The sequence below is a fragment of the Phyllostomus hastatus genome, unplaced genomic scaffold (genome assembly GCF_019186645.2).
Source record: "Phyllostomus hastatus isolate PE091 unplaced genomic scaffold, TTU_PhHast_1.1 phas_scaffold_78, whole genome shotgun sequence".
Taxonomy (NCBI): Eukaryota; Metazoa; Chordata; class Mammalia; order Chiroptera; family Phyllostomidae; genus Phyllostomus; species Phyllostomus hastatus.
In genome coordinates, this window is record NW_025334041.1 from 31,955,809 (window position 1) to 31,981,183 (window position 25,375).

Below are 25,375 nucleotides of genomic sequence, written 5' to 3' on the forward strand. Positions count from 1 at the left end.
TAACTTGGTAATGCAATAAATACCCTAACAAATATATCAGATTTTTCACTTAATGCTTTTTACAGGCTTAAACCAAATGGAGTAAAAGGAAGTCACCTTTTACAGTCTGACTCCTGCAGGAAGAATGCCTTGCTGTTACGCTTTTTAAAGAAGGCATGGTGAATTTATATCAACTTTAGCGAATCTTGGGGCATGATAAAAGGAAGAAAAATGCCAGTGCAGTTAACATTCCACAGAACTCTTTCTTCACATGTTTATTTCCTTAGAGACTGGACATGGTCCAAGATAATAAGAAAAATGTAAAAAGGAAAGTATTTTTTTAAGTCAAAAGATACAGAGCTTAGCATCCAGTGATAATATAGGATAAATAATGTTTCCCTACTCCTTAAAAAATAACTGTCTTGCAAAGATATGATGTGCTTAGGATTGGAGGAAATCACCAATAACAGTTCTCTCATTCAAACCGATGTGAAAGAAAATTTGGTTAGGTCAGAGCTTATGGCTTACTGAAGTTTTAATTCAAGGCAAATGAGGAATCCATTTGCTGGGGACTAATTTCAGCTTCCTTCTCTTACAACATTGCATTTGGGATTTGAAACTATCTGAGTTCATTATGATGGAAGAAGAAATGGTCTGTGTGTGCTATGTCTAAAACAAGGTCTGGATGAAGACTGCTGAATGGTTGGGCAGCCTCTACGAGGGTCTGATGCTCCAAGAAGAAAAATCAAAATACCTTTTAGTGCCTATGAATAAACACTACAAGGAGCCTCCTGTCTGTCTCTATCACACCGTGTCTTCTAGGCTGCACTCTGAACCAACTACCTGTTGAACTGTCTGGTCTCTGATTCTCACAGAGGATGTGGCACACCAGCAAACGACACCCTTGTTCTAAATACAGCTATAGGAAGATAGACAATGGAGATGAAGCATTTACTATGTGCAAGAGACTTTTCATGTGTTCTCTCTCTTATTCTACATACCCAGCTACGAGGTGATTCTCATTATCCCTCAGCACACACGAGGGAACTGAGACTCAGAGGGGAGGAGCAACACCGCAAGTGAGGGGTGAGCATGTCAGGGTGTCTCGTATGCTGATGCTGTCTTCGCCGTGTCATCCTTCTGAAGACTCTATTTATATCCTACAGTTTCCTCACTATAAAAGTAAAATATAATCACTCTAGAGAATTTTAAAAATCTTGAAACATAGAAAAAATAAAAACATGTTATAAGTCTGTCTGGCATCCTGAGATTATGACTTTTTTTGTCAGGTTTACTCTTGTGTGTATACATCTGAGCACATATAAAAATTTATTTCTTTGTAATTTTTACCACTATGTACATTTTTTCTCATGGTAAAATTTCTTCCTAAAACCTGAATTTTGAAAGCTCTCTTCGAACTCCTGAGAGTCAGACTTACATCCATTTTGAGGTCATTTTAGCTTTTTGTTTATCCCCTAGTCATCAAAAACAATTTTTACAACCAAAAAATTCAGATCCATAAATACTGTATTCTGTTGAGGGTGTATTTTTTCCCCCACTTGGGGTATTTACATTGATTCTCACTTTGCCTGTCGATATTCCTTTAACAGTATAGTTAGTTTTACCAAATCTCTTTTCCTATGCAAAAGCATGACAGGCACTTTATATTAGACCAAGTCCTAATGATGCTCTCTGCTCTGTGACTCTCGTACTATGGGTGCCATGAAGAAATTCCTTTTTCATTTTACTACAGCTTTCTTAATACACTTGTATTTATAAAGTTGGCTGCACCAAGAACTTCCACTAAACGAGGAGAAGACAAGACTTCAAGGACAGGAGAAACAACAGTGGGTAATTACTGCATACCCATGAGAACATACCCATGGAAATTCTATTGGAATTTTTGCATTTTCTTTGTAAAAAAACCCCAAATATTCATTATTACATACTTTCAGGTCAGAAATCTTGAAGCAGCCTGAGTGGGTATTTCTGGTTCAGGGTCTGTCACAAGCTGGCAGTCAAGTTGATGTCCAAGGCTACGGTCATTTGGATCTTGACCGGGCCTAGTGAATCCACCCCCATGGTGGCTCGCTCGCATGGCTGTTGGCAGGAGGCCTTAGTTCACCACCACCTGGGCTTCTCCATAGGACTATTAATGAAACGTGGCATCTGGCTTCCCCACAGCCAATGCCCAGAGGGTGGGCAGGGATGGGGAGAGTCAGAGCTAAGACAGGAGCAGTATGTTTTGCAACCTAACCTCAGAAGTAATGTGCCATCATTTTTGCAGTATGCTCTTGGTCATCAAGACCAGTCCTGATGCATTGTGGGAGGAAGACCCAAGGGTGTGCAGACTAGAAGAGGGGGACCATTGGGGTCATCTTGGAAGCTGCTGACCATGCTGATGGTTACAGAAGACACCTGTTTTTTAAAATTGTGGCAAAACATATATAATCTGAAATTGGCCATTTTAACCATTTTTAAGTGTGCAATTCAGTGACATTAATTATATTCACAATACTATTCAACACTCACAAATATCTATTTCAAAACTTTTTCATCACCCCAAGAGAAACCCTATACTAGTTAAGCAACATATTTTATTATTAAAATATTGTGACAATAATATTAAAGATAATTTTTGGAAAGCAGAAAAATAATCACCCAAAATTCTACTACCCTAACACCATTATTTTCATCTTATATATTACATTTTAGTCTCAGTGCACAGATATAATTCTACAGTTAATGTTAGTGTGTATGTAATTTTTCATTCTGCTTTTTTTTTTTTCAGAAAACCTATGAAACATTCTTTGTGCTTTCAGAACCTTCATGATACCATCTTAACACTGTTGTGTAATATTCCACTGGGTTCATGAATCATGACTTATTAAACCCTTCTCCATTCCTTTAATCTTGGTTAAGTTAGTACGAAGTCTTTTTAAAAAAATTTAACATGCAGTTAGGTAATGAGAATTTTTGGACAACTAGGATTTTACTCTGTTGATTTACTTCTTTGGCAGAAACACCAAAGAGTGAAATTACTAAGTCAAAAACATAGTACTCCAGGCTTCTTGATGGGAGACAGGTGAAATCCCAGCTGTAGCCTAGCAGACTGTGCTGCACCTGACCTCTGCCTCCAGTCTGCAGTCTCCTCTCCTCTCCCCTCCTCACACTCGCTCTCCTCTGACCACTGAGCACCTTTATTCTTCCACTCCTAGCTATGTGATGGGCTCTGTCCTAGGTGCAAAGAGTACAGGAGTAGACAAAATGGTCAAAATCCCAGCCTCATATGCCTTACAGCTTGCCTGTGCTAGTCCTTTTCCTCAGACTGCCCCGTTATTGTCTTCATGTATTATCGCTCTTTGAGATAACTTTGTATATTTTATTACTTGTTTATTGTCCTTGGTGCTCTAGAAGGTAAGCTCTATGAGCACAAGAACCTCATCTGTGCACTCCCTACTGCCCAGAACATTCAGACGATGTTAAATTAAATTCTTCAATGTGCCACAGATGAATATGTTACAGCTTATAACACATTTCCATAATGTTTTCCTCATTGTTTACCAGTTTACAGTGCCCCCGGCAATAAATAAATGGGGCCATTTTTCCACGACCTCCGCAGCTTCCGTGTTTAAGGAGGAGGAGGCTGTGGGTCTGAGGGAGAAGGTGCTCATGAGCCATTGTTTGATGGACAGCAAAGAAAACACTGAGCTATGGCTTGACTTTTTAAAATATTGCATTAAACTTTTATTTATCTCGTTTACTCTATTTCAGGCGGGGCACCACCATAAATTGTGAATCCCAAGTGAATGCCTTACCTGCCTCACCCTAGGCTCAGCCCTACTCTGTATGAAATGACGAATGAGGGATTTATTTATAGATTTGCTCTGAGGCTATGATATAATTGAAGACAGGGAAATCAACTTTCTAAAATAAGCTTAACTGTTCCTATCTGAAAAAGATGGAAAACGATTTGAGAGTTCTTTTCAGGGTTAAATTAGATAGTGCAGACCAAGCATCTGGCCCGCTGCTGGCACACCCGTGTGCGCCATGGACAGGCGCAGCTGCTCGCATCTGCAGTCAGCACTGCTGCTACGTTTGCACCCCTCTGTGCATGTGAAACACTAAGCTGACCCTACTAAGTGCAGTAACACAAGTATTTTTAAAGGCAGGTTTGGAGACTGGGTGAAAGAGGTGAAGGGACTAAGTGCAAGTTGGTAGTTACAAAACGGTCTCGGGAAGTAAAGTACAGCACAGGGAACACAGTCAACGATGTTGGAATAACCATGTGTGGGGCCAGGCGGTATTGAAAACGTCGGGGAAATGGTTTGTGAAGTATATGGTTGTTTAACCACTATGCTGTACACCTGCAACTAACACAAAGTAATACTGAAAAAAGTAAATAAAAAGTGATTTGAAAAAAGATTAATATTCTTTTCCAAATCAGAGTACATCCCTGAAAATCCTTCAGTAGAAAACACCTCATGGTGAGATTTACAGTGAATGGAAAAAATAGGAGGATTGAGGTCATGAGTAAATTTATAGCAAAAAGGTCTCATACTTTTTAAATCTACATTAAAATAAAACATAATGATAGCTATACTTTAGGACCTGCCTCTTCATTTTAAGATTTTGTCCGTGTGTCCTGCTGTGTGTCACGCGCCAAGGCGTACCCCGCTCTCTGCCCATCTCCACTTCACTCCAGCTGCGTTTGCCCACTTTCTAAGTGCCCAATGTCCTCCTCATTTTATGGCTCGATGTGACTGCTTCCTGTTTTCTGGGCCTGTCTCACGTGTCTGGATTTCCTCCCGCCGAGCAGGCACTGGGGCGCTGGCTGACCTTCAGTCAGATTTATCAAGACAACAGTAAGAAATCACGCCTCCTGCGCAGCCATCGTCATTCCTCCTTGCCTAATCCCAGCCCTTCTGTCCCAACAGTCCCCAGAGAAGTGACTTGCAAACATCTGAACCAGAGCCTCAAAGCTGTGGACTATCACATGGACATCCACTAGCATTCTGAGTAACCGTAACCTGGGTTTGGAAGGGATTACCATAACTTCATATGCAGCTGGCTTCATATGTGGCTAATGCTAAAGCTGGTATGGAGAAAACACTTTTTTTGTTGTGTTTCAGTTTTGTGGTTCAAGAACTGGAAAGTAATAATTTATTCTACTTTGTGATGCGATATATACTACCAATATGAGAAGCCATTAGAGAAAACATTTTTAAACTCTTGGGGAAAAAAAAGTCATCCATTTCTACCACAAGATATCATTTCCCCCTACATTAGAATGTGTAATTTAAGGAGTGATTTTTAGCAAGAAATCATCAGGATGTATTCCAACTCAAAAAGAGATAAAAAGTGGCATCTTACATTCTTCTCCTAGTTCCAAGCCCTTGCCTTTGCCCGTTCACTTTCTCTGTCTTAGCACCTAGATGAACCTGCAGGATTGCATCCCTGTTGACAAATAATCTTTTAGAGTGCTTCTGGAGTGCGCAAATGGCATTCCCAACACAGAAACAGTTGCTACATTATAGAAACTTCAGTCTGTACCTGCGGTAACTCACATGTCCATTAACAGGGAGCCCACCAGTCTGAGAACGGCAGGGACCCGGCTTTGTGCCTGGGAGCCCAGTCCCACAGCCCACTCCTAACAAAGTATCTATGCTGACAACAAGAACTTCATGACCTTTCTCTCTTTCTTTCACTCTGTTGTGCCCTGTGGTGCAGGCATGCCTATGCTTTCCCAAGAGGCTGGTCTCTTAAAGAACTGTGTGACTACCAAGCGTTCCTGCTTTCCTCTCTTGCTGCATGGAGGAGGCTGTGGATCTGGGGGTACAGGTGCTCCAAAGGGTGGTTTGATGGTGAGCACAGAATAGTCTGAGGCTGTCTTCACTGAAAGCCAACACAACCTTTGAGTGACACGTTCCTTTATTCTTGCTTTTAACTCTGCGTCTGGCTCTTTATAGAAAGTGACATATAACGGAAGGATGCTGATGTACACCATGGTTTAAGGAAATCCCAAGTTGGCATGATTGCTAGAGCTGTTTGTCTCCTTGAGCACTAATTTTATCTTTACAGCTGAAGTACAGATAAATGAATAGCATTAAAAAGCTGCACAGTTATCTTTTGGGGGGTGCAACTACTCATAATTACTAGGAACACATAGCAAAGAGTGTCTTCTGGCATGTCTGTGACATGAGGCAGAAGTTGGTGGCATGACACAAACCATTATACAAAACCAACCGCATCAGCATAATGTAGAAAACCGAAGACATGCATTTGCAGATCACGTGTAAAGATATGGAAGCATTTAAAAAATGATGGCTTGGGTTTTCATAAGAACATGTCAAAAGAATATTGAGGTTGCTTCAGAATGGATGAAACAAAAGCAGGCTTTATTTGTAGTCAATATAAATAGTTATTTTACCTATATATCTGTCCATCTATCTGTGGAGTGAGGGAGGGGGTGCACATGTGCTCCAATTCAGGAAATATGCTAATTTGTATTGAGCTTATATATAGCTTGACAGATACTTGCACACTTCCTAAATTTGTGTCTGCATTTAGAGAACAACTAGATGTAAAGAGGAGACTGAGCTTAGACCAAGAAATGGCCCACGCCCACAGAATCAGAGATGCCGAAATGCCATGCTTTGAAACTCCATTCTGGGTACCCAAGAGAGATATGTTCAATATTCAACAAAATCGAAGAATTTGAAAACTGAAAATCTCTCAGATGTTCTGAGAGAGGAAAACTCTTGGAGCTGAGTCAGAGGATTTGGATTTAAGCCTACAGCTATATGAGAAAAAATAAGCAAGAGAATGAAAGCCTGGGCAGTAGGTTTTTAGCTGCAAAATCTAATCTACCTCACAATACAGCTTGTTAAAACATTTGTTATAAAGTGATCAGAAGTCATGTTCTATTCTGCACTGCCCAATTCGGTAGCCACAAGTCCAATGTGACTGTTCAAATTTAAATTAGTTAAAATTAAATATGATAAAAAAAATTCAGGTCCTTGGTTGCACCAACCTCTTTTTAAGTTACTTGAGAGCTACGTGTGGTGAGGAGCTACCGTACCGGGCAGAGCAGGTACAGGACCTTTCCATCAAGGCACAAGAGCTGCTGGATGGTGCTACTCTATTATCCTTAAGCAATCTGGCTGCAGCTTCTAGAAATTTCTGAAATTTTTAAAAAGACCTGTGTAGTTTATACACCGGGAGGATTTGGTTCTCTAGATGAAGAGGGAAGATTGGATTGACAGACTCTGTGAATGTATTTATAGGGAAGAGCGCTGGGTCAGGGATTACTCCAAAGACGAGCTGGCTGGTAAGAAAAGGAGCTTAAAATCATGATGGATGGAAAATGTCCCTGTGGAAATGTTTTTCACCCCCTTGGGAAAAGTAACAGACATTAGAATTCTTTCCACAATCCCAACGAGAAAGTAAGGGATGTGAGGTAGCTAGATTCTAAGATAGGAGAGGAAAGCCTCTTTGACCACCCAATACAATTAGAACTGTGGGTATAATTTGACTCAAATTCTAAACTTCAGTCCAGGGTGACAAGAAACGGGAGACAAATGGAAAATCCCATTTGTATTTATCTTTATAGATAAAATGATGTGTTTAGTTCCACTTGGTGGCAAAGGCATGGAGCCTTGTGTAATCCTTAATCCAGTAGCCTCCAAGACAGCGCAGCCAAGTCATAAAAATACCCACCAGCAGAGGCCGAAAGTGGCAGAGAGGGGCAGGCAATCAAAGCGTGAGGCAGCTCAGGTTTTTCTACTGGAGATATGTGACCCATTTTACTAAAGCAAAAAATGTCAGTTGCTTATCTCATCTTTTATGGTGGCAAGTAGCTGTCCTCTAACCGCCCCCCGCCCCAACATGCTGCCCTCTGCAAAACACATGAATCTACATACATGTAAAGATATGTAGAAATCAGGGTTCGATTATATTCACAATAGTAGGATCAGTAGTAAGGTGTGACAGAAAAGAGGGGAGGTGGTTGGTTACATCTGTTGTCTGAAACGCTTTAGGATAAAGATGAGAGACGATCAACATTTATAAGCCTCTAGTAAGTCTTACCTCTTGAGCTTTGCATATGAGAAACCATACATAGTACTACAGTCCTATTATGGCATTTTTCCCTGAGAAATTTAGCAGTGTGTGTCAATAGCCATTTTTCTTTTGTTTTAACTGGAAGAAGAAAGTATGGAAGAAAGAGGAAAAGGAATGGTTGACATAGTTTGACAGCTTTCACTAACATCTCCAACGTACATCAGTTTTGATGGAAAATTCGATGTGTTAAAACTGGGCTCTAAGTTGGGAAATAAAAGCCAACACATTGAAATGAATACAACATACATGATTTTATTCCTGCTACGAGTTTAATCTTTTAAACCTTGGCTGCAGGAAAGTGGGCAAAATCTGGCCTCAGAAACGAAAACTACTCTTCATCTTTACTGCAAATCAATTCTTCCCCAACAGTCGTGCCATAAACATGCACACACACACACACACACACACAGTTGGATGTTTATTGGTTTAGTCACTAAAGGATTTAGCTGGACAAACATCACAAAGATGATGGCTTATTTAACTGAATTTATGATCAAATGTTTTCTCCATTGCAGGAAGAGTGGGAAATCACTTATGGGGAGATTTGAATAATTTAAGGCAAGTTCTCTACTTGGCATTATGTTTGTATATTGAGTCTTGAGGGATTAAATACAGCTGAGGACTAGCAGAGAATTCACATGCAGATACACAAAGATACGCTGTATAACAATGCAATGAGGGCCGGAATACTGATCCCCTTGTGTTAATATTTCTATTCATTTATGTCTTATTTATAGTCTGAGTAATAACACCCACACACAAATATACTCCCTGACTGTGAGACTTCAGTTGTAAATTGTCACTAGATTTTTCTGAGACCCTAAAAATGTCAAAATGGTCTAAAAATGCTCTTTTAGATAAGACAAAAAAATAACTTAGGGGTAGTATATGTGTGCATTTAAGGCATTTAAAAATCTTTGTTGTTGTTAAAGACAATGGAAGTCGCTCCCAAAGATGGATATAATGCGGTAACACGGGATTTGTGCCTTAGGGCATGAACTTGGCACAGGGTTCTACATGAGAAGAAACAGGTTCTTCAGAGTCTCCTACTTACTTGCTCCCAAGCCATGACAGGTGCACCAAACCAAGGCCATGCTCCCAGCCTTTATTCACTGTGTTTTCTTGAGATAAGTCATCTACCCTCCCTGTTTAAAAGCTGTAACCACTACAAATAATTACATTCCTTTTCACCACTAAACCCCTCAGGTCAAGTGGACATGCAGGGGCTACACACCTGGTTTAGACTTCCCCATCAGTTCATGTACACAGAGCACCAAGGTAAAGGTCTACCAGATGCTTTGAATTTGGTAATAGTGTTTTTCTATGGGTTTCTTTCATTGTAATTAGAAAAACTGACCAGTTAACATGTTTCAAGACTCAGGATAAATCAGTTTTACATTAAGTATATACAATGCTATTTGTTAACATACCACTCTTCTGAAGGAACTGCTAGGGAAAAGGGAATCTTGTTTCTACATGAGAAGTATTTTAAAAATGATTTGGTGACTGAGCTGTTTAGTATCTGCTCCTAGAAAGGTGGGAGGAATATTCCAGACATCTGGGGAACCTGTATAGCAGTGGCATTCATGTTGAACAACAATTCCTTATTTGGAACTGAATGAAACGCTCTGACTGGCAGGGGAGTCAAAGTGTGATAAAAAAGGAGAAGTCGGGAAAGCTCACGTCCACTGCAGGCGCCCCGTCCTTTACTCCCGTGCCCTCTTCAGTCCTTGCAAAATCCTGAACAGGGTTCTGAAGACGGAAAAGCTGGGGATCAGACTGGTTAGTGAGCTTCCTGAATATTATATGATTCAGAAGTGGATCTAGTGTGGGAACTTGGCCTCTGTGATAGCAGAGATTATGCTGTTTTCAGGTGTTTTCTTGCCATTTGTGCCAATAATAGGCTTTTGCAGTCTTCCTCTTTCCTACTTTTTGAGGGTTCCTCTCAACAATGGTCACTCACTGTATATTCTTACTCGGTCAGTAGGACCACTGTCTGCACAGCAGATGTCAGCCACACATGTCAACACGAACAAGCCTACTGACCGTGTCTTCACAAAGAGCGGAATTTGAGCCCCCAAATGATGAATGGGGGGGCTTTTTTCCTATAAATGACTAGGACCCTTGTCTAATCCTACTTTTCATGATAGGCAACCAAGGTAAAGGGTGAGGTAGGTAACAGTGGATACAAAAGATGATGTTGCTAAAATCGTATTACTCCAGTGAGTCTTATATTCACCTTAATTTTGAGGCTGACAGTTTATTAAATTCATAAACATTTTCTTGCCCTGGCTGTTGTGGCTCAGTGGGTTGAGTGTGAGCCTATAAACCAAAAGGTTGCTGGTTCAGTTTCCAGTCAGGGCACATGTCTGGGTTGTGGGCCAGGTCCCCAGCTGGAGGTATGTGAGAAGCAACCAATCTAAGTTTCTCTCTTACACTGATGTTTCTCTCCCTCTCTTTCTCTCTCTCTTCCCATCTCTCTAAAAATAAATATATAAAACCTTTAAAAATGTTTCTAAATCAAAAGAAAATTATATAAACTAATATTGAGGAAAGGGATCTCATATATGGTGTTTCTTATACATAACGAGCAGTAAAAACTTCTGCATTTCTGTTCGTACTTCACTTTTTCAAATGTGGCAATTTTCAATGTCTGAAGCTGAAGAATTAACATATATACCCCAGAGGCCCATGGGGGGCTTACTGAGGAAATGGCACCCCTCTCAATAGTACCTTATAGGTGGGGAAGTGGCAGCTGAGTCTTTATAGCATTTTTTGAGTCGAGTTAGGGAAGATCAAGGGGGCTGAGAACAACAGCAGAGAGGTGAATTCTTAAGGGAGTTCAAAAGGGGAGAGAGCTGTGTGTCTAACCCCTAGCAGTTCCCAACAGAAAAGAGAGAGAGAGAGAACAGGAGAAGGAGAAAGGAACAGAGACGCTCGCAACAAGCAGTGCCCCTCAGGAGGGAGCAGCGTGGCTTCCCGAGGGGAGGAGGGGGGAAGAGTATCTGCTTGATAATTTTTGATGCTTCCACCATTCCCCTTGCAGATTCATTACACTTATTTGGTCCTCCAGAGCTATTATCTCTCAGAGTGTTTACAAATAAAAGACAGGGGTGAGAAACAAAAATATAAAGCAAGATCTCTGGATACTTGGGTGCAACATGCAAGGGCTCTTAACGTACACTTCCCAAAGCATCTGTCGCCTACACGTGTCTGACACTGGTGGCACCTGAAAGGAAGGGACAGTTTACATGTGATCTGCAGCTGTGCTGCCCAGCACGGCCGCTGAGCACATGGGTGTTTACATTTAAGTTGATTACGTTTACATGAAATATAAAATTCTGTTCCCAAGGCACACTTAGCCACATGTCACGTGCTCAACAGTTGCAGGGGGCTAGCAGTCACTGCCATGCAGAGAGGCTGTCGTCAACGAGAAGGTTCTGTTGGACAGCACTGACCTAGAGGGGACAGAAATGTCAGGATACACTTTCAGTTCTCTCAGTGACTACCAGCTTTCCTGAGAACAATCTCTTTTTTCTCTCTGCTGGAGGTGGAAAATAATTTCTCCCTCACATACAATTTTGAGAGTACCGACTGCGAACCAGGCCACATGGAACCATCAGTCTGAGGCCTATCCTGGTCACCGAACGGGCCAGAGACCGGGCACAGGCGGCAGTGACTGCGGCTGAGGAAGGGGCCTGCCCCTCTGCTCCTCCTACCCCCGTGACTCCGCACGGGATAGGAAACCCCGGCACCAACACGTGGGAGGCAATGACCCAAAGATGGACAATGCCGGAAGCCTGTGAATATGTCACCTTTTACGGCAGAGACTTTCAAGATGTAATAATGGTTACAGACCTTAAAGTAGGGAGATGAACCTGGACTATACCAGGGGGCCTTTGAAGCAGAAAACTGTCTCTCACTGGTGGCAGATGTGGGAGTGGAAGGGGAAGCGAGAGAGCTGAAGCGTGAGAAAGCCTCGCTGCACTGCTGCTGGCTGGAAGGAGGGGACGCGTGAGGAGGACGGTGGTCTTCGGGAGCTGGGTGAGGCTCCCAGCTGACACCCAGCAGGGACACAGGGCCTCAGCCTGATGACCACAAGAAACTTAATGCTGCCAACAGCCCAAATAAGCCTGGGAACAGAGCCTCCCCAAGAGCCTCCCAACAGAGCCCAGGCCTTCCAGCACCTTGACTTTGGCCTTGTGACACCCAGATCAGGGAATCTGCTCAGCCCTCCAGTCTCTGCCCAACAGAACTCTGAGGTAACACCCTGCAGTGTATTCTGTTAATACATTTGTAGTAACTTGCTATGGCAGTCACAGCGTAGAAATACACTGTTTTATATTTTGGAGAAGCCAAGATTTTCTTCAGTTCATGCTTCCAGAGTCTGTCCAGAATCGGAGAGCAGTCTGAAGAAGCCTAATTCTATGGGCCTCCTTTCCGGGAACGGTGTAGCCCAGCGGCTCCGGGAAGCTCTGTGCCGCCTCAGAATCGTGGCTGGGTTTCATTCCTTAATGAGCTGGACGCAGGAGGGAGGTGTTAGCTGTACCAAGAGTGTGCTTTTGGATGAGGAATCCAACACATAATCTGAAAGGATGAAAAACAATGGCCGTTGCCAACTCCTAGGCCTGGCACATACTGCCAATTAGTGAGCAAAAAGATGGATATTTTTTATCAGAAACTCGTGCCCGGCAGCTAACAAACAGCATGGGGCCTGCCCTTGGCCATCACCAGGGGTTATTAATGACAGTGAATTCTTCACTTCAGAAAGAAGGACATAGACAAGAAAGCTGGCAATGACACAAAATGACAAAGGATGATCCCCTGGGTTCAGTGGGAGCTGAGTGGAATGGGCAACAAATCTCACTACCAGGGTCTGAGTGGGTGGCCGGCAGACCTGCTGTCTGTAGCTCCGAGACACAAGCCCACCTTTATCTGAATGGCACACTACCCAGCGGTGGTACCACAGAGGCGTGAGAGGGTGGGGGTGGTCAGCCTGCTGCCAACACTACTCCCCAGGACAGAGGAAGTCAAGTTTCTACTCCATCCCAACTGTCCAGATGCCTAAAAACTAGGCTGAGAATGAATGACTTCAGGTCCCAGAAGAGCTCTCTCTGCCCAGAGTGGTAGTGAGAACAAAATAAAGCCAGATATTGATAGGCCCGCTCAAACATCAGGGTTCTTAAACTGGTAATATTTCTTTCCAAAGACTCACAATAGGGTATAGATTCCAAGTTATAATTTCCAATAGCATTGATCACATAACCTCACTGAGTAAGTTTTTTTATTCAAGCTATAAAATGTCGATGTATCTTCCATGACTACCTCCCAAGGGTGTATAAGGATATGAGGATGGGACAACATATGTGAAAGTAAATTCTATATTGCCAAAGGCTGCCCCAGCATTAATTACCATCCTGTCCCCATTACAGCTGTGCCTATGAATCAATGAGTGCATGTGAGGTCTCTGACTAGTAACATTTCCTATGTGATTGCATTAATGCTTTGCTGGTGTTAGTGATCAGGACTAGGCCTTGGGCAAACTTGCCAGCTCTCTGGGATGGCTTTCTGTCTGTGCTGCTGGCACCTGTCCCCGGCCTGCATCTTTGGACAGACCTTCATGCCGTCTACTTTGAGGCTCTCTGGTTCTGCCATCAGAGCCCGGAAAGCAGCTCCTATTTTAGAGCTTCCTCTTTTCCCTTTCAAAATTCCACTCTGCAGTTCTAGAATTATTCTCCATTCGGTGGCAAGAATTTTAATGGATCCGATAAACATCACTGAACTGTGACTTTCAAGGAGGCAGGTGACAGTACGAGGTCTCCCAACAAGACCATGTGTGGATATCCATAGTCAAGACAAGAGGCCTGTTTTGATTTGAATGCCCAAGTGTGGGAGACAATATTTTCAAGGGTGTGGTGAGGAACTAGCCCCCACGTGGCCACCTAAGCAGGCTGGACTCGGATCCAAAAAGCTGGGAAGTTGAACCTGGCGACCCCAGCTCATCCTCCGAATTAAGAGAATGAATTCAGAAATGTCTGCGTAGGGTCTGCTTTAGAGCTTGTGACCCGCACCCCCTCCCCAAATAAAGTCATCCCCCCAAAAGTGCATTGATGATGTAAAGAATAATGTCTTTGAAAATATTGTGAGAAAAACTCTCCAGGCACTAAATAAATTAAAACTTTTACTTTGAAGTAAGGAGAATTATAACAAAAATGATCAACAATGAAAAAAAATGTGAAAGTGGAGAAAGATAAAGGTTTGGCTCAACTCAACTACTCCCCCTAGTGTCAATAACTGTTACCTTCCTCGAACATTTCTAAACTGGCAAAGAAATTGAAAGCTCTTTCTTTGCAAGATACTATTTTAGAAAATCTTAGATCAACTTAGAGTAAGTTAGAGTAGAAAGCAGGGCTATTTTGTTTCTTGAGAAGGCAATTATTTAATCCTTAATGATAAGCAATTAAATATGACAATAAGAAAAATACAGTAGAGAATATGAACACTGAGTGAAATTTGTTATTCTTCCGTACATTATTTTAAGTACTTTTTGTTTATGCACATGTGACACAACTGCCTAGCAAATCGTCTTTAAAATATGTACTGGAAATTAATCATTAAGTTAGATAAAATATTTTAACAAAAGTTCAAGAACACAATGTGAGGGCCTGTGACTCGCCAATACATTCAAATACACACAGGTACATGTTTTGTCCCCCGTTTTTGCACTTTTATAAAGGTAGCTTCGTTGCAACATCTCTGTGTTTATTAGACAAAGTATCAATTTCTTTTTTTGGTCTTAGGAGAAACCCAGCTGGACCTAATCAACAGGAAGGATTACAAGGAGAACCAGAGCATGGGAGGGAGGGCAGCCAGCAAGACGAGGTCCACCTGCACCTCCACGAGCCTGTGGGCCGGCTCTGCTCTATCAGCCACGAGCTGTGTTTTCAAGTTTTGTCTTCTGTGACTTTGGTGCTTTATCCTTAGTTCTCTTTTTGCTACTTTCAAACCTCCAGAAATTGTTCAGCTGTTAAAAAGTTCCAAAACAAGTAAATGGGTTCCTGGAATCCTACTCTTTTCTGGAGAACATATACGGAGGCTTCTTCTACAGCCAAAATAATAAAAGATCTTTCTTTTAAGTGGCTGAAATTCTTCGTTGATTGCACATACATGCCAATGTCAAACAACTATAAATAGAGAGATTTGGAAGAAAAATAGGGAGAGTCTTTATAACGCCAATGAAATAAAATGGAATGTTTTGAAGGCAGTCAGAAAACAGTACACGCATTTATAAAATTAAGATTTGTGTCCCTTCAGTCCAAAATCCCCTCTGAGCAGGAAGAGCCCACCCAGATCACGCACTTTCTGTGTAAGGGAATGAAACAACTTTCTTTTCTTTATTACTGTATGTTTATTATTCTCAACCCTATAATTAAGATTTCTTATTTATATTATCCTCTTGAGTTTAGATAGCTGGCAGATCTTTTGATATTTCTCTCCCATCAGTGCTTTGTTTGCCCAGAGTACTGAAAAATCCTTCAAAGCATAACAGTGCACCCAGGGTTATTGGTATAAGTGAAGTCAGCAGGGAGTTGCCTGGGTGTCACTGGGGCAGACCAGGCCCCCAATAATCTGGGTCACATGTTAGAGCTGTTCAAAGAGACTTGAGGACTCATTTCTCAAGAAATTCTTACTCTCTTAGACAGGTTAACATATTCACTAGCTTTAATAGCTGAGTTAATACATACTTTGAAAGACATTGTTACTTAATTTTGAACAGTGACTTCCTTCTTTATGTTAACCTACCCATCTTTTATTCACCCATCTAAACTGAATTCAAATTAGTTCTTGTGAGTTCCCTTGATTTTGAACCTATTACTGTTGTATAAGAGAATTTAGCAATTGCTAGTTTCATAATTGTGCTGTAGACAAGCAAATTAGTTAGTTAGCAGCGATTGAGAAAGTCAGCTCTTGCTTAATAGTGTTTAAATGCAGTTCTTCTGAATCCAGACCTCACTCTGAAGTGAGAAATGCTGAAATGTCACATGATGGTTGCAGGGTCACAAGTCCACTTGGAGGAAGAATCAATAGGATAATTAATGTCTCTGAATTCTCAGTTCCCTCTAAATTGTGTGGGGCTTGAATTGGCTGGAGGCTACTGCTTGGCTCTAAGGATTCAGTATGTAACACTGGATAACCAGAAAGTAATGTTTTTATAATATTTTTGGTGATGATTTTATTACTTAATGCTTTCTGAAATAAATCCTTAAGGCAATAAAATATAAGACTTACAGGGACTTAAAATTAGCATGTTTCTAAACAAGTCATGTTTATAATTTAAAAATTTTACCTCAAGCTCAGCTTTTAATATTCTCCCTAAAATGTTAAAAAGTAATCTAAGATTGGAACTCAGTGTATTAAACAACTGAATTAATTCTCAATTTTTTTTAAAAAAGCACATGTGATGGTAGAGATTAAAAGAAAACCATTAACTACAATTCTACCAGCTGATTAAAAAACTTCATATAAAAATGTCATACTTCCTTCAGTATTTTAGACCTTATTTTTGGTAGAAAAATTATAAATCTTATATTCATGGAAAATGCAATAAAGTAAGGTCAAGGTAATAAATAAAGCAAGGTAATAGATAAAGTAATCTCTTAAAGAGACACTGTATTCTTATTTTGTGAATAATAATATGCCTAAGAATTCTTATTTGCCCTCACAAGTAAAAGCACATTTACTAGTATGTAGCACCTTTTAAGAAAAATTTAAAGACTGAGCACAACACACATAGTTTTTAAAAATTTCTAAAGCAGCAGTACCAGAGGACTGTATACCCTACTTTGGTCGATGAAGTTAACCACTTTTGTTGTGCCATAAACAATACCTCCCAGAGAAAGAATCTGGTGGCAGGTGGTCAGACTGAGGCAAAACAATGCAAAGCTCAAATACAACTTTAATTTTCTTTTTCTTCTTAGAGGACATGAAATAACCCGGTTTCCCCTGGGATAGAGTAATGTAAATGGACAAAAATCTCCTCTTGGAGAGGCATCCCACCAGTCACCACCCAAGGAGGGAACAAGAAAGGCCACTCGTGGCAAAGGTGTGTCAGTGTGCCCACGGTGGCAGGAGCTGAATACAAGTTTCAGCAATGAGTGACTGCACAGGCCATGTGTAAACGGTGAGGGGTCATATCCACAAGAGGACAGTGACAGGAATATCACAGCAGCATCCACAGACCACCCCCCCCATCTACTATTCTGAGTGGATAAGAATTGCCATGTATTTTTTTCTTGGGCAATTTCCAGGCCATTCTGGCTTTGTCCGTCAGAAAGAAGGAAAAGGGGTTATCTAAATTGGAGGTGATTCTCCACAAATGTTATTACGTGTGGATGTGCCAGATTTTCCTGTTCCTTTAAAGATAGGGCTAGAGATGCAACTGCCTTATCACAAATTGTCTCATAAAGTGGTCGCCTGGCTGAACAAAGCTTTCTGAGCAATTACGAGAGAGGAATGTGTTGGATCATCTCACTAAGGGAGGAACCGCATACTGTATGTAGCCCCAACGCAGGGAAGTAGGTGAGACCACCGGTCGGTGAAGCGGTGGCGGGGTGGGCGGAGGCTCAGTGAAAGGGTGAGGAAGACACACAGAATGCTCCCGGCACAGGGCGAGCCTCCCTCCACAGCACAGAGACTCCAGATCTGGAGAACCAACTCCTCAAATGGCAAATGCAAGGCCTCATGTGAGACAATAAGAATTATACTAGAATGTTCTTTTAAGTATGAATTTAATCAAAATAAACTGCCAAATCTTTCAAATAAACAACTGCAGAACTTAACGTATTCATTCCACGAGTTCCTCACAATAAGCTGTCCACTGGATCACCCGACAGTATTGATGAGAGACGTTTTTATTCAAAAAGGTTTTGTCTTACTGCTTATTTTTATAACTTACGGCATCTGTAATTAAAATGTGATAACAGTAAAAAGTGAGACAATAACACTAAATTCCTCAGAGAACAAAACACTGTTATGACAAATTTAGTATGTTTTATCAAAGCACTTCTAGTTACCTTTTTTCTAGCATAACGCTTGAAATGTGATACCCACCATAACATGAGTGACTCAATTACTCCGCTTTTCAACTTCCAATGATTTACTAACAGGTTGGCTTGCAATAAAAGACCTCTGTGTAACTTGAGAAACCCAGATCTACCGATTTCATCAAATTTTGAAACCAATAAATAAAACTATTTTAACAAGGTCAGGTGACTGAAATTAAATAAGTGGAGTCCACATACTTCAAGTGATGTATGTACTTAGTTTCCCAATCAGGCTTAGCGGAAAAATAAGTAAACTGGAAAAATTTGGAAGATTGATTTTTATCTAGTTCAAAAGCTGTCGCCAATTTTTATTTTAATTAGAAAATCAATCATTATATTGTATTTAATAAATGCTGTTTTGCTGATGCCAAAATGCCCCTTGAAATCAAGTCACAAGGGAATTGACCAAATCATGTTTAGGCTTTGCAGCCCTGAAGCGACGCCACACGGCTCTGGGAACGCCAGCTCGTGGGTGCGACGGTGTCGGCGCTGGCAGACCCGGGACGGAGGCTGGTACCCGGTCGGGGCTGAATACCTGGTTAACGGTGAAATGAGTGGATGAGTGAATAATTGAGTGAACAAATGAAAAAACGGATGGCAACTTATCAGGGACGTTTTTAAAAATTAGAAGAGAGGGAGAACAAGCACAGTCTACCGGAAGACTTACTTATTCCAGGCTTGTCTAAGGTGTTTAGAGCTGTACACGGTGAAGCGTTCTGAAACAGAAAGAAAAACGATAAGCAATCTTTGTTTCAAGTGCGTATATTGTTCAAAAAGTATGTTAAAAAAACTGAACTTTTAAAAACACAGGGGTTGATTCAGCCACCTTGTACGAGTCACATAGCAGTCTTCACCTTTAAAATCAGAAGACCTTAACATTTGAAACAACAAATCATCGTTTTCTTTTGTCTAAAATGACTTGCTTCATAATCTGGTCTTGTGATTCTTTCTCAGAGTAGCTAAGTTTTAATTGGGTTGAGAAAGGAAAAGTAAGTTCCAACCCTCCAACCTTGAAGCAGGTTTCCAGGAGAAGACTGGCCCAGCAGTCGAGTGGGACTCGCTGTTCTCCTTACGGCCAACCCACCAACACCGGCTTTCCTCTTCTTTCTTTTTCCTTCCTTTTTTTCTCTTTCTGGTGCCCTGACTGGGGATCCACCCCCACAACACTAGCACGGCAGGAGACGCACTAGTCCTGGGGGGCTGTCCTTTCTTACACGGTGACATTTACACTTGCTCAAAGGCAAACTATCCATGACTTATACTGCAGATTTGTATTTATCATTGAATGACCTTCACCATATTTTAAATTAAAACATAACGCTTGTTTTACCAAGTTAAACAACAAAGTGGTGTAGACCAGATATCGATAACCTCTCTGCTCCCATTGTTCACTCCTGAAGATAAAGCAACTGCTAATGGCTTTGCACGTCTCTTTCCACATTATTTCTTATGTTAATAAACATGAACCCATTCATATATGCAAATATATATACCATATATGCTATTTTAATTTTTTGGATAGATTGCATAATTAACATTCCCTAAAAATCTTTATGTACTTAATAATATATAGTGGATTATCCTTCAAATCAAGAAAATAGATGTAGACATTGTTATAAAACTCTGTTAATGTCCCATAGGATAGGAGCACCATAAATTACTCAATTGCTCTCAAGCTGATGGGAATTGAGGTGGGTTCCCATTCTTTCTCCTTAGAAACAATGCTTCAGTAAATTTAGCCTTGCATGTCTACCTCTGTCCTCTGAGGCTTTCATTTCTTTTGGGTGGATCCCCCAAATAGTAGAACTGCTTGGCAAACTGTATGCACATTTTACATTTAAATAGATGCCGATGGGGTTACTTTACATTCTCCCACAAGCAACAAAAAAAATAATGTCTCTTTAGTAGTATGCATCCTGGGATGTAAGAATGGTTCAACATATGCAAGTCAGAAATATATCATATTAATAGAAACATAAAAATCACACGATCATCTCAATGTAGAAAAAATCTTACAAAATTCAGCATCCATCAACTCACAATAATAACTCTCAACAAATTGGAGAAACAGGAGAAAAGTACCTCAACACAACAAAGTCCATGTATGACAAGCCCACAGCTAATGCTATACTTAATGGTGAAAGGTAGAAAGTTTTCCCGTGAGATCAGGGAAGACAAGGGTGCCAATCTCACCACTTCTGTACAGCATAGTACTGGAAGTCCAAGCCAGAGACATTTGGCAAGAAAACAAACAAACAAATAAATAGTATCTAAAACAGAAGGGAAGAAGTAAAATCATCTCTGTTTGCAGATGACATTTTATATATAAAACATCTTAAAGACTCCACAAAATAAGTTAGAACTAATAAACTCAGTAAAGTTGCAGAATTCAAAATCAGTATACAAAAATTAGTTGCGTTTCCATATACTGACAACTTAACCAAGAAAGAAATAAAGAAAGCAATTCCATTTTTAATAGCACAAACAATAAAATACCTTGGAATAAATCTAAGCATGGGGGTGAAAGATCTATTCAGTGAAATGTGTAAGACAGTGCTGAAAGAAGCTGAAGAAGATACAAATAAATGAAAAGATTTTCCATGCTCATAACTGAAAAAAATAATATTGGTAAAAGTTTCATATTACCCAAAGTCACTCAGAGATTTAATGCAATCCTTATCAAGATTCCAGGGGCTTTTTTTCACAGAAACAAACAAAAATCCTAAAATTTTTATGGAATCAGAAAAGACCCTCAATAGTCCAAGCAATCTTGAGAAAGAAGAACAGAGTTGGAGGTTTCAAACTTCCTGGTTTCAAACTGTATTACAAAGCTATAGGAATCAAAACAGTATGGCACTAGCATAAAAACAGACACACAGAGTAATGAAACAGAAGACAGGGCCCAGAAATCAATTCATGCAGATAAAGTCAACTAATATTTGACAAGGAGCCAAAGTAGTCAATGGAGGAAAGATAGTCTCTTCGATAAATGGTGCTGGGGTAACTGGATATTCACATGCAAACAAATTAAAACTAAAACTGGATACCTATCTTACACTGCTTAACTAAAAAAAAAAAAACCCCAAACAAAACAAAAACTAAAAAATGTAAGACCTGAAACCACAGTACAAAACAGGGAATCTTGACAATGATTTTATGGATACAATATACACAGCACAAGCAACAGAAGCAAAATAAACAATCAACAACACAATAAGTGGGACTATAACAAACTAAAAACTTCTGTACAATAACACAATCAATCAACAAAATAAAAGGCAACCTAAAAATGGGAGAAAATATTTGCAAACTTCATACCTGATAAGAAGTTTTTCTCAAAATACATAAGAAACTCATATAACTCAATAGCAAAGAAACACCCAAATAATCCAATTTTAAAAATGGACAAAGGACCTGAACAGACATTTTTTCCAAGGAAGATATTCACATAGGCAACAAACACACAAAAAGGTGCTCAACACCACTAATCATCAGGGAATTGTCCATCAAAACCATAATGAGACATCACCTCACTCCTGGTCAAATGATTATTATCAAGAAGAGAAGAGAAAACTTCCAGTGAGGATGTGGAGTAAAGGGAACCCTTGTACACCCTTGGGAGGAATATAAATTGGTGTAGCCACTATGGAAAACGGTACGGAACTTTTTCAACAAAAGTTAAAGATAGCCCTGGATGGTGTGGCTCAGTGGACTGAGTGCCAGCCTGTGAACCTAAAGGTCACTGGTTCGATTCCCAGTCTGGGCATATGCCTGGGTTGCGGGCCAGGTGCCAGGTCCCTGGTTGGGGGCGAGCGACAGTCAATTGATGGATGTATGTCTCACACAACGATGTTTCTCTCCCTCTTGTTCTCCTTTCCTTCCCTCCTCTGTAGAAATAAGTGAATAAAATCTTAAAAAAATAACAATAGAACTACCATATAATCCACTTGTTGGTACATATCTGAAGGTAACAAAATCACTATCTTGAGGAGATTTCTGTATCCCTATGTTCATGGCAGCATTATTTACAATAACCAAGATACGGAAACAACCTAGGTATCCACTGGTGGATAAATGGATAAAGCAAGTATGGTGTACATATACAATGTAACAGTATTCACCATAAGAAGGAGAAAATCCTGCTATTTGCAACAATATAGATGGGCTGTGAGGGCATTAATTATGCCAAGTGAAGTCAGTCAGACAGAGGAAGATAAATACTCTAGATGATCACTTCCATGTGAAATCTAAAAACAAACAAAAAACAAAACAAAACTAATAATAGTAGAGAACAGAATGATCGTTGCCTGGGGGTGAGGGGGTGAGTGGGTGGGAGGGAAAGGTGAAGGTAGGCAACGGGTACACACTTCCAGTTATAAGGTAAGAAAGTTCTGGGGATGTAATGCACAGTGTGGTGACTGCTGATAGCAATTCTGCATGGTACATTTGAAACCTGATAAGAGAACAGATTTTAAAAGTTCTCACCACACACACAAAAAATAATTAGGTGAAGTGATGGATGTGTTAACTAAACTTACTGTGGTTGATCCCTCTGTAATATATACATACATGAAGCCACTATGTTGTGCACCTTAAACTTATACAATGTTATATGTCAATTATTTCTCCAAAAAGCTGGCGGGGGAGAGACAGTGTTCTGGCAAAGTAAAACAACATGTGCAGAGTGACCCCCGCGGGTGCCGAGGAAAGGGGAGTTTCAAACAAAACAGACACCAACAAAATAAACCCAGTTTCCATTGGAAATCTGGCTGGGGTATCATTAAAATATATATATATTATCTAAAAAGGATAACACAAATCTCTACTCATAACAACACAGTGTGTTTTTCCATTTAAACAGGATTTGTGTGTACATCCTCCAGCAAAATTGAATGGTTTCTTTTTTTCATAGTGACCTAATTTCTTTCTAATAATTTATCACTCGAAAGGCATAAACTTGCTTAACATGTACTGGAGTCTTTTGTCAGTGTTGTCTGCTTTTAATTATAAGTTTTTGAATGAGAGACTAAACATTATTTGTATTGTTTTTGTTACAATATGATTCATGTAGAAGAATACCATTAGACAAGAACAAAAGAAATTTAAGAACACACTCAGCTTCCTATCTCTAAACACAGAGCTTATTCAAAGGAATCACTGGAAATACTGTGCAGTGATTCATTCATTCAATTACTGCTTATTGAGCAACAGCTGTGCTTCAGGTATGCTAACTGGGGCAGAGGATACAGGAGGCAGCAGACAGAAAACCTTCCTGTCTGCAATCTGGTAGGGACTGTGCCCGGCTGGAGTGAGCATGGAGGACGGGGTGGCTGGAGCAAAGAGCCCAGGAAAGATGAGTGGAGGCTGAGACAGAGACATGCAGAAGACCTGTTCAGGAGACAGATGACTTGGGTTCTGGCAACAGCATAAACATCGTGAGAAAGGGTCAATCTGAAACTTAGGGAGAGCCAGTACAATTTCTTGATAAATTGGCCACGGGGTGTGACAGAAATGCAGGGTCCAGGATGACTAGTGGAACACTTGTTGATCTCCGGTTTCCAGATTTCAAAGATCTGGAATGACATATACAAGTCAGACATTCCCCTCAGAATACATTAATCTTTCCATGATGATTCTGAGGCTGTTTCAAGTTCTCGTGAAGCCTCAGAGTCATCATTTAAGCAGGGGTAATTGTCAACATGCTTAATAACCTGCGAGGCACAGGCACTGTCCGATCAGTGCAGAAACTAGCCACCGTACTATAATGATGTGCACTGGCTGGAGATCAGGCCTGATGACACATGTCCAGTGTTCTAAAGCTACAGGCAAAAGTGCTTGCCAACAATGTATGTACTTGTTTCCAAAGACTGTCTAATGTCTGCATCATTCTCTAGCAGACTGCACTATATAAGATGCAACAGAATTCAGCCAGTTGGTATAGAGTAGCAATTTTCAACCTATGAACTAATTACTAAAATTCTGTGGCAGAAGAAAAAAATTTTTTTTTGCCTTGCTGACAAAAAATAGATACAATTTTTATTCATTCACACTGGATACCTATTGTTGTGTTGGCTGTTGTCATTTTTTAAAATTTGACAATCTAAGGGAAAAGAGGTGGGTGTCCCTGTCTAAATGGTCAGGTACTGCATGTTTTAAAAATTCTTACAGCGCACCAGTTGAAAATTGCTGATGTAGGGCAAAAATGTAAAGGCATATTCTAGGTTTGAGGATTAACTGACAATGTAAGGAGAAATAGGAAGAATATTTCTTTTTATAAAGTTTTTAAAAATTATAATCTAAAGCCTGATATTTAAAAAGCAAGATATATTTTAAATTTTCATTATATCAAGTGTCCTTTTAAAACAAATTTGGTCTCCTTACCTTTGTTCTACCCACAAAGCAATTTCAATAATTTGCTAAGATTTGGGGACAAGCAAGACTTCCATTACAGATAAAGTTAATAAAATCTTGCATTTACAAGTAAATTATTATTCTTAGCAATTAATGATTACACATAAATATTAGTTCTGAGAATTGCTTCTATTTAGAGCTTGACAGGATGTGCTAATAGAATTTTTTCCCAAAATACAGCATGTCAATTTTAGCTGTGCATAAAAGAGCCAAAATTGACAGAAACCTGCTACATGAAAGTAGACAAAATAAGGAAGAATGAAGTCTTCCTATATTTCCCTTCCACTTTACACAAACTCTTAATTCTTTTAGCAACGGTCACCGGGGCGCCTGCCTGTGCGCCAGGCGTTGCACGGGGCAGCAGGCACAGGAGAATGAGCAAGTCCTGGTGATGTAGTTCAGTAGCCCAGAAATGTAAGTATAGAATTACAAACACAGGGTCAGAAGTGCTGCGGTGTGGGTACGGACCCCGTTCCCCGAGAACCCTGAGACATGGCTGCTAACTGCATGTGTCTCTTTTCCAAATGCAGACAAGACAAACTCAGACACCTGCAGCTAGTTGGAGTAACACACGGGACCTGAAGTCTTGCATTCAATAGCATCTTTCAGATCTCAACCACTCAAGCACAAAACTTTAAATGGAGCCATTTCTAACATTTCCTGCCATAAGCACACACTACATTTGCATTGTATTTTAAAACTATTTCCATCATAACTAAAAGTAATGTTCCATTAGAATGAAAGCAACATAATTAGCCATG

General features: G+C 40.3%; 1 protein-coding gene across 6 annotated transcripts in view; it reads right to left on the minus strand.

Annotated features, from left to right (window-relative positions):
• CDK14 (cyclin dependent kinase 14) overlaps positions 1-25,375 on the minus strand; it is a 548,605-nt gene that overhangs the window by 108,776 nt on the left and 414,454 nt on the right. For all 6 annotated transcript variants that reach the window (XM_045828168.1, XM_045828171.1, XM_045828174.1 and 3 more), the window contains one exon: positions 18,871-18,919. In XM_045828168.1, coding sequence (XP_045684124.1) covers positions 18,871-18,919 — 49 coding nt within the window. The remainder of the gene's footprint in view (positions 1-18,870; positions 18,920-25,375) is intronic.